The sequence below is a fragment of the Alligator sinensis genome, unplaced genomic scaffold (assembly GCF_000455745.1).
Source record: "Alligator sinensis unplaced genomic scaffold, ASM45574v1 scaffold1368_1, whole genome shotgun sequence".
Taxonomy (NCBI): Eukaryota; Metazoa; Chordata; order Crocodylia; family Alligatoridae; genus Alligator; species Alligator sinensis.
Genome location: NW_005842725.1, coordinates 303,920 through 314,421, shown reverse-complemented (window position 1 = coordinate 314,421; position 10,502 = coordinate 303,920). Strand labels below are relative to the sequence as shown.

Genomic DNA, 10,502 nt, shown 5'->3' with positions numbered 1-10,502 from the left:
CAGAATTTGCAATTTTTTTAAAATAAGGGAGAACCAGGATCCCTGGTCATAAGTTAATATGAAATCCGTAAGATGAAAACATTAGGAACATCAAAAGCAACTCACCTCAAACGAGACAAAGTTGGTGTAAGGGAGAGTTAACACTTATTATGGGACTCACTATTGATCTGACTAGCCTAAGTTTCCTTCTACAGCTTTGAATACATTCTAAGGTAAAAAGTAGGATGTACGTTATTAGTGAAAGGTCTCTTACATTTACTAAATGGTGGGGGTGTTCATAATCCATGTGTGTCCTGGAAAGGGAGTTGGTGTGCCCTGGGTAAAGTCCAGCTCCTCCATTCATGATCCCATTAACTCCATTAGAAACCTTATGATGGATGTGTGGACAGCCATTATTGAGGCTACCATTGCCAATAAAGTTTCCACGTATGCTGCCATTGACACGACTTGTGCCTGGTAACGTAGTATACTCATTCATTTGCCCATTCATATCTGCCCCTTGGTAGAGGTAACTAGGAGGGTCATACTCTGAGAAGAGAGATACAGTGACAATTAGAATACATTGTTAGCAAAATGTTGCTACATATTTAGTATAAGACAAAGAATTATTTTTTTATTTGAAAATTACAAGCAAAGTTGGAAGAGTGTCTCAGGGACAAAGTAAAACCATAAACCCCTTCCAGGCTCTCTATTACCCCCAAGCTGTAGTACTTAATTGTTTATTATCACTGAAGATACTGATCACTAAAAATACTATTTTAAAATAGAGTCATTTGCTTGATCAACAGGTGCACAGTGGAGACTGTTTAGCTTACTCTGTCTAACATTTCACACAAAACAAATTAAAAACAAAAACAAAAAACCCCCTCCCTTCTGCCTTATTCTACAAGAAGTTTTGTACAAGTTTGAGTTGTTGAAGGGAATTAAGAATCGCATTTAAAACTAACTGGAAACTGTAGAAACAAAGCTAGTTAATGTACCAGAAAAGAGGTAATAATTTAATGTATGATTCGGATAGATCAGAGTATTTTTCTGGGAATAGAATTTCGTGTTATCCATTCAGCACTTACAGGAGTCAAGTATTTGAAAGTACTTTACAGAATGTTCCTAGTTGGGAACTGGCAGGTTTTGCTTATTAACTGCCCTCCCACAGCTTTAGAGATCAAACAAAATTTTGCTGGCATGGAGAATACTGGCCAACACTATGGTTATCCTTTACGGGGGGGTTTCTTTTTCCCCTTTTTTCCCTCCTTTCTTTTTTCTTCTTTTCCTTGCTTTCATTAATGTGCCACAGGATATCTGTTGTTCCAGAAAAAAGTAAGAGATAGACAAAATATGGGGTTTATGCTTCTATCTAGGAACATGCGTTAATCAAGTGATGAATATTAAGCATGTGAGTACTGCCACTTAAATGTAAGGAGATTGTCCTTGTGCTTAAGGCCAAACATAAGCCTAAGGCTCTTTGCTTGTTCAGGGTATTAATTGATCCACAGAATGGCATCTCTAAAAGTGAAGTAATCCAACAGTGAACAGTAGTTTGTATGAGTCTCAATACAGAGAAACAGAGAACATGATTGTCACAAATAGTCTTCACTGTTTTTCAATAGGAACTGAAACTTCCATTTGCATTCCTAATCAAATCCCAGCTTATCATGAAAGAGGATGAAACGTTCCTCATTTATAGTACTTAAAATCTGAATTCTCTCTAATTTTACTCTGATAATATATATACACACACATTACATTTACAGAAAAGAAAACCAAGAATAACTTACTCTGCATGGTGGCTTGTTGACGATTCTTCCATAGACACATGGCAATGAAAACTATGAGAATAAGGACCATCACACCAAGGACACAGCCCACAATCAGATACAGCATGTCACTGCTCCGAACAGGGCCATTTGACGGACCAGCATTGCTCCCAACACCATGAACAAGAGAATTAGGTGGTGTACTCAGGTCTCTCACTGGATATTCTGAGGCTCCAGGTGTGCGTTTCACTAATTGAAAGAGACATACATTTTCTTATGAACACAACTGGGAACAAGAAGTCTGTGGAAGAGGTATTCCATAGGTTTATATACTTGCAATTAAATCAGATACATTCTGTTCACAAATTTAGAAACACTGGAAATTAGCGCTCCAATATCTTGTAGATAAAAAATATCCGACTCAAAATATATTGAATGTTTTCAATATATTTTACACACACTGATGAGGTTGGATATTACAAGCAATTATTTTCCTTGGAAAATGCTGATTATCCACCTACCTAGCATACTCACTTAAGCCATATGACACTTCCAATGAGCAAGTGAACCTAAGCATTATGAGAGACTGCACCAAACTTCCAACACAGAAAAAATCTCAGCTCCCAACACACACAAACCTTTCCACTTTTGAGGTCAGGAAAAACCACACTGTTCATTTCTACCAACCAGCCATTGCCAGATGACCTACTTTTGTCTGACATGAATGCTGCTAACCTGGTTTCTAAAATGTCATTCTTTAAGAAATTATTAAGAGTCAGATAGAAATCTTACCTGGTTCCAGAAAAGCAGCAGGAAGTCAAAATGATTCCAGTCAAGCAAAAGACACCATCACATCAATTACACACTTAACAGCTACTTAGCACACCACACGCATACTGTACTGCAGCTAGGTCATACTGTTCAAAGAATCATTGACTTGTAATTATTAATTTTCTAGGACTAAGCTTTTGATCACCAGGTGCTGCCGCCAAGGTTTTAAATGAGCTATCTATATTTAACATTTGCAAAACAGATTCTAGCCTACCAGGTTTAGAAAGAAATATTTAAGAGATAAGGAAACTTATATTACATGGCAATGTAATTCAGGAATTTTATCTTGGAGATATATAGAGGCACTGCCTCCTCACCTTTAGTTTCACAGATCATCACGTTGCTGTACTCACTCTCACCACCTTCATTATAACACTGCATTTTAATATCATAAGATGTTTCTGGTTGCAAATGGTTTATCAAATGCCATTGCTTTGTACCTAGAAAAAAAGAAGGAATTTTAACTGTTTTCTTGTTGGGCATAAGACAGAACTAAATGTGTACAACTGTGTGGCTGTGGCAGTGTACCCTTTAAGTCACAGACGAAAATACAGCTTCTGGCTCTCTTCTTTTGGCAAAGAAAAAGCATTGGGTTGTTGCAGTTTTGCCTTGTAGTACAGAAGGAATATTATCTTTATAATATTCTACCTGTGCAAAGAATGTGTCAGTTTTGATAAAATGTTGTTTTGGGGAGAAAAATAAAAACAAGAAAAAGGCTTTAACAAAACTGTAATCTTCCATTTTGACATTTTTTGGAATAGAACGCAGCCATACATGTTTCTGGAAACTTTATTTATGGGAAATTTTAAAATGGCAGAATTTCCCACAAAAATAGAAGCTCCAGCTTCCACAGAGCTTTTCTTTTGAGGATATATTGTTCTTCACATGTTTTACACATTTAGAATTACTGGTATATTTTTTTCCTAAAAGAGTCGAAAACACTTGACAAATTAATGAGATACTATCCATAACATTTCCTTCATCCATCTGATATACACACTGCTGGATTGGAATATGTCATCTGCTTAAAATACAAATTATTACAATGTTTAGAGCAAGCAGCGAGGACAAAAATATCACTGAAACAAGAGGACGAGATAGGGAAAATGTAATTACTTTCAGTTCAGAATTTGGTCAAAGCACTGTGAAACCACCTCAGTTCTTGTAAGAAAATGAAGGTGTCTTCAAAATCTAAAAATGCTGAAGTCCCAATTAAACACATGGCTGTTTTCTCTGGAAAGAATGAGCTGGAGCTGATGCTTGGGCTTCTCAGGTAGTAGAAGCCACAAGTAGTTTAATATATTTTATTAAATACCCTAGGAAACACCCTTAGATAACAGATCTGCCTTTTTTCATTCTGCTCATCTCAGAGGGCATGGATTCCAATCTAATAAAATGATTTTGTCGACTCTGGCTCCCGGCCAAGGTCTCATTTAGACTCCCTCCTGAAGTACCAAGCACTCCAGTATAAATCACTCTCAGTTTTTACTTTCACAGACTTGTGACAAATTTTAATAAACAGGCCTTTTTGGTGAGTTTAATTAACTGTTTGAGAACTTCTAATCCCTCTTAGAAAATACTACCTTGAACTGTTTCCACTGTTTCTAAGAAACTGTCACACCACCACGATTTAAGCATTAATTAAAAAAAAAAATAAAGCCCACTTGACCAGCAGGGGTGGCACCAAGTTCCATTCTAACTCAACACAATCAAAGTGAAGGTACAAATCCTATGGCTGTATAACTAAAATACCCTAGAAAAGATAGTGACTTACACTATGACTCAAAGAAAAATCCTTTAAACTGTCTTCTTTTAGAGATTCAGGAGATGAAATACACAACTGAAGCTGAAGATCTCACACACACACACACACACACACTAAATTAAACAGATGGCCCAAATAATAACTTATTTAAATATTGCTTGAAGCTGGAATTGGCCTATCCCTAAAGCACACATTTTTCCAAGGCTTACTCCTGTCTTCTCTCTCCTTCCACCCCCAAACATTCCTTTCAGTAATTACTACACCAGGTTTTAGGTTTCCGCTTTAAACCATTAGTGGAACTGGAATCAGTACGGGCACTTTAACTGTGCTCTCCATGCACCATTAGCAAGGAAAAACATTTAAACAACTGACATCAGACTGAATTTAGGTTTAAAATTCAATCTCCAGGATCCAAGCAACAAGGAAAAATCTCAGCACGTGAGGACAAGTTTTAGTTTGCTTCTGCTGAAAGGAGAAGACTCTGGAGAGCTGCATGATACAAACAAACATTTTTATAAAATTCATGTAGTCTGTGACAATTTTAATAGGGGAAAAACCTTCTGTAAGCTTTTGTCTCTCCTCTGAAGACAAGATTTACCAGGAAACAGTAATGAAAGCCTCAGGCAACTAGTTAGCTAACACAAGCATCACAACAGTTTTTTCCCCCTCCACTAGTGACAGAGCCATTACAAGACAAATTCCCCTGTCAAAAATCAGACATCGATTTGAGGGTAACTGAGGGAAGATAAATAAAGGCACATTAGTCATTTGTAATGGGTAGGAGTTAATCCAAAAGACAAAGCATCTAAACTAATGATCATATGTTTCCATCTACATTCTATGTAAAAAAAAAAAAAAAAAAAAAGGCTCATATTTTAATTGAGACTAGGTTTAGCTATTTTAGAGAAAAGCTTAATGTTTAAAGTTTCCACCGTGTAAATTTTAGTTCCAGGCTTTGGCACAACAGACCAGCTGCTAATCATTTCAGACTGCTACAAAGATTTCAGTATGCATAAACCTAAAAATCAGAAATAAGCAAATTTCACAGCACAGAGGAGCCCACTTAACTAACTGCTCAGTGCATAACATTTATAAACACACAAGTTGCGAGTCCCAGAAAGCCAAAATATATTTACAGACAACGCTGCTGAATGCATAAGCTTCTTTTAAGCAATCCTCCCAACACAGACAGTAAACCTTTCCTGCTCTATAGTCTGCTAAAGCTTATGTCACCTTGTAATACTGTGCGGTCTATGTCAAGTATGGAGCAATTTTCTAAATAATGTCTTGATCCTGTTACGTTAACAGCAAAAAAACCCCCCAAAAAACAACTCACTCAGTTCACCTGAACAGAACAAGGCTTCAATTTATTTAGTTCAGACTATTAAAAAGATTTTCCCCTAATTTTTTGTATAAAAACGTGTAATAACTTCTTCCATAGAAGTTGCAATCTAAAGATTCACAGACTGATCCAGCGAACCATTTGGTTACCCAGTTAACATGTTTAAAAGGCAAAATATGAATCATGGTAAACTGTCAAACAAGCTAATATTTGAAGGTAGAATATATTCCCTATATTACAAAATAAAAGGCAATTAAGCATCTACAGCAAAGTAACTGGAAAATGTTTTCTAACTTGCAAGCAAAGCTAGAGGGTTTATCTATTTTGGAAAGCTCCAATCCATCCATCTATCCAAAATCCATTTAGTTAAACAATTATAAACACCTAATGGAAATGTACTTAAACTGATTTAAATGTCATTCATGTTAGCTAACTATGCTTTAGTACAGGGGCTCCCAAACTGTGGTAAGTGTACCCCTGGAGGTATGTGGGAGAAATTGTGTAACAGTGGATTTAATTTTCATTATAATAATTAGCATTTAAGAGGTTAAAATATATAATGTATGCTAGTAGGGGTACGCAGGCAGCTGGTAAATATGGAAGAGGGGACGCAATAAAAAAGTGTTTGGAAACCTCTGTTTTAGTATACTAATGGATTAACCTGAATTTATACATTTTCATCTGTATCAGATGTTTTCAGTACACAATTCATTGTAGCTACTGGTATAAGTAGATAAATGTAAAAGTAAAAATTAAACCCATTAAATTCCAATATAGTCACGACCTAAAGAAGGAAGAGAAAAAAGCTCATGTGTAGACAGAATTTGAGGCCAAGTAGTTAAGATATGCAAACAAGTCATTAAAGTGTGCAGTTTGTTAAATAAACAAATAAATAATTTTGGGAAAAGTAATTTAGATTTATATGCAATGCAGCCATCATGGCTATATGGCGTTTTCCTTGAAAAGTAACTAGCGTACGGTCTCTAATCACGTGGGATGTTTGTACACGCCAAGGGGATTTAATTTGGTTTAGTTCTCCCCAAATTGAAATGGTAGGTTTTTAAAAACACTGCTTCAACTTAGGGAGAATTAAACTGAGCTAAACCCCTGTGACGTGTACACGAGGGTGGGGTCCCAACCCTTACCTGCCTCTTCAGGCTCGCTGCTTTTTTTTTTTCCTTTAGCGGAGCCTGCCTGCATGGGCTGCTGTCGGGTCCCACAGCCCGAGCTGCGCAGGGCCCATCAAGCCCTGAGCACGTCAGCTTCCAGCAGCCCGTGTTCTGTTGCTCTTTGTCAGGTAGCAAACCAAAACACCTTGGAAGTGTTTTATCTTGCTACGTACCAAAGTCATTTAAAGCAGAATACGCCACCGAATGTGCAAACAGCAACACCATTAAAAATTGGTGCAAAAGGGCATTTAAGCTGCTTTAAAGGCTAATTTTGTGGTGCGTACAAAGGCTTGTGTATACTATGCCATACCTTCCACAATATCCCTCTTGTAATCACTATCATTGTCGCTGTCCGTTGGGCGGTAATATATATAAAATCCTTGGATGGGCGTGTTGTTGTTACTTGAAGTAATATACTAGAAAAGAGAACCAAAATAATGCATTATAAAATAAACCTGATGCTTTTATGATGATTGAACAATATTAAACATTGAAAGAAATTTTCCTCAGTAAGAAGTAGATGCAAAAGACCACAGAAGTTCCTGTTGTATAACGATTTTCATTCTTTTCCCATTTTCCATTCCAAAGTGTTCATAAGTGTCTGAAACTGCCCAATTTGATAGATAATTTTTCTGTGCTAGCCTGTCCAAGGTTGAATTTCCTGGAATCTTTGAACTGAAAGTACAAGAATAATACCTCCTCCCTTCCCTCACTCCCCCCAAAAAGCACAACCTCCCTACCCAACACACACTCCCCCCAAAAAGCACAACCTCCCTACCCCCCACCCCTTACCTACCATAAAACGTTTTTAAATCTTACTATGAACATCCTTACAACTGAACCAGATGAGGTTTAAAAACTAAAATGACTATGTAAATTAAGTGACATCCAGTGCTGGAGAAATATCATACTGGATTTGACAGAGGATTATGAAGCTGGAAAAAAAAACAAACACAAAAAACTAACAACCCCCCCCCAAAAAACAAACCAACCCTCAGAATGCATAGTAGATTTTTTTTCATATAAAAGTTGTACAGAATGAAGTGAAGGAAGATCTACTGCATCTATAGTTGTGGCTAAGGTGAAACAGTAAAACATCCAGTCACATAAAATGTTGTGAATTGTTAGAGCACATCTTACCCAGTCTCATGTGTACCGAAGAATGAGGAAGGACTTGCAATTCTGAACTGAACAAAAAAGCCCATGCTGTGGCACTCATAAGAAGCACAGGAAGGAATGTGGATCTGGTGCCAACTTTATGATTCAGTGGGGAAAGGCACTTTCATGCAATGTCATTTTTAAAAGTGCAAACTCAGATAATTTTCAAAAGCACTTGAATCAATAAAGCTAAACCAGAGCCATCATGATAATGAAATCAGGGAGATTAAGAGGAGAAAAAAGTCTTATAAGAGTCACTGTATTTTGAAAACAGACTGTGGTCATCCTTCCAACAGCTGAATGTAATGCAGAGCTAAATGTGCACATACAACACCGATTTCAGGATTTCACAGCTTTTGAATTCAAATCATAAAATTCTGATTAAAATGTTTTTTCTTTGCATTTTACAGCTGGATTTCTTTAGAAAATTGTAGAACTAAAGATTCTGCATTTAAAATTATCCTAAATACCTTGTATTCTATAATTCACAAACATTGTTATTTTTTGTTTGCATATACTGGATTTCAATAAGGACGTTAAAGTATTTGTTTAAGAAACATGAAATTACAGGAAATGGGGAATTTTTTTGCAAGATGGAATTCATATTGGCTATATTTCCTCATCAGTTGCAGCTCACAGAAAATTCTCAGTTGAAAATAGGATTTTGAGACTTGGTTAGGACTTCCTAGAGTGTACATATCAATAGCAATCTATCACATAGCACCTTCTGACTCTTTGGAAGAGTTAAGGTTGTTGCTATCAACATCTGTTAGAAGAAAATTCATATTCTACATTTTAAAATGTCAAATATACAGAGAAGAAAGCGGAGTGTTCTTTTCCTGTATCACCCATGATCCTCAAAATAATAAATACTGCTCAGTATTGACTGAAACAATTATTTTGTTAAACTTGAATGCTTTGTTCTTTATCCTGCGTAAGAGTGAATTGCCAAAGCAGCAAGAATCAATCCATAGGTACAAAACGAGCAAAATTAGTTGCACTTACAATCCATTTTAACATGATTTGAGTGTCACTGATTGCCTCAGTGTAGGCAATGTGAGGTCCTGTGATGGGCCGATTTGAGAAACGGTTGGTAAAGCCAGCTACTTGATAAGGTCGAGAAGCTGCACTTCGTGGGCTTTCTCCATAATTGTTAATAGCGATCACACGAAACTTATACATGACCCCTTTCAAAGACAGAGAGAGAAAATTAGATGAGTTAAACTCCCCCCCACTAAAAGAGGCTTTAAAAGCATTTCAAACATTAACACAGAAAGGCCTCTATTTTCTGAGTTTCTAAAAATTATTTAATAATTAATAGATCTCATTGGTTTTAGATGCTTAACTATGGTACAACATTCTTTCATGCTGTTCTGAAAGACTGAAAAGGAATTTTCTGTCCGAAGGCTAGAACTGGTTATTTTTCTCTTCTAAAGCAGGTATTATCTGTTACAATTTAGGCAAGTGGATCTCACAAAACCATTTGCTTGCCATTCTGGAGACTGTAGACACTTGCCTACTTATAAAAAATCCCTGCACTTCTGTCTAGTTAATAGTAAATGATGTTCTTTTGTACTTTAGCCCAATAGCACTAACCAGCAAACAAAAAATGAATGATGCAGGGAAGCACATTATAATCATGATGTAAATTTAGTTGTTACTAGGGTGTACCAATAAAGATTTTTTGGGCTGATACCGATGGCCAATTATTAATTCTGATCTGATTGTTAATATGCAGCCTGGGTGCTTGGAAAACAGCATCCATCTGGTAAGTCTGTTGTGGGGGGGCTCTGGTAAGTGTGTTGGGGGGGGGGGGGAAGGGGCATGGAGGGGTGGGCAGATGGAGGCCCCCATGATGAGGGAGGGAGTAGGGCTGGGACGGGGGCAGATCGCGGGACAGAGCCACGAGCAGCTCGTTCAGGGCGTGCGGGGGTGAGGTGGGCAGCTCCTGCCACTGCATGCACCCCCAGGGGAGGCATGGGGGCATGTGCCCCCCGGATCTGTGTGTGGGGTGAGGGCGGGTTGTCCGCTGTGGGCTTGGGACTGAGGACTACACTGGGTTCTTCCTGGTGGGGGGGCTGGGCCAGGGTGGGCAACGGTGTTGCTGGGAGGAGGGCTACAGGGAGGGCTGTAGCCCACCACATAACCCCCACTCCCAGTGCTGCCGCTGCCCGCCCTGAGCGCAGCCCCATTCCAACCCCCTGCAGGGAAAAGGCTGGCACTTCCCCTGGCCCCAGCCTCCAGCAGCAGCCTGCCCTCACCCTGCCCGCAGCAGCACGAGCTGCCCCCACCGCAACCCCCAGATGAGCCACTCGAGGCTCTATCCTGTGACCCACCCAGGCAGTGCCTGCTTCTGCCCCACTTTCTTCCTCACTGTGGGGGCCTTGATTTGCACCCACTCCCGATCATGCCCCTTTCTTTCCCTCACCCCTTCCCAACAGATTTACCAGCCCCATGCTTGTCTCCAAGCTGCTGGGCTGGCC

General features: G+C 38.6%; 1 protein-coding gene across 4 annotated transcripts in view; it reads right to left on the bottom strand.

The window, feature by feature from the left end:
• CDON (cell adhesion associated, oncogene regulated) overlaps nt 1-10,502 on the bottom strand; it is a 103,456-nt gene that overhangs the window by 20,253 nt on the left and 72,701 nt on the right. For all 4 annotated transcript variants that reach the window (XM_025216306.1, XM_025216309.1, XM_025216308.1 and 1 more), the window contains 5 exons: nt 9,025-9,206; nt 7,172-7,277; nt 2,903-3,025; nt 1,776-2,003; nt 254-528 (listed from right to left, as the gene is read on the bottom strand). In XM_025216306.1, the coding sequence (XP_025072091.1) occupies nt 254-528; nt 1,776-2,003; nt 2,903-3,025; nt 7,172-7,277; nt 9,025-9,206 (914 nt within the window). The remainder of the gene's footprint in view (nt 1-253; nt 529-1,775; nt 2,004-2,902; nt 3,026-7,171; nt 7,278-9,024; nt 9,207-10,502) is intronic.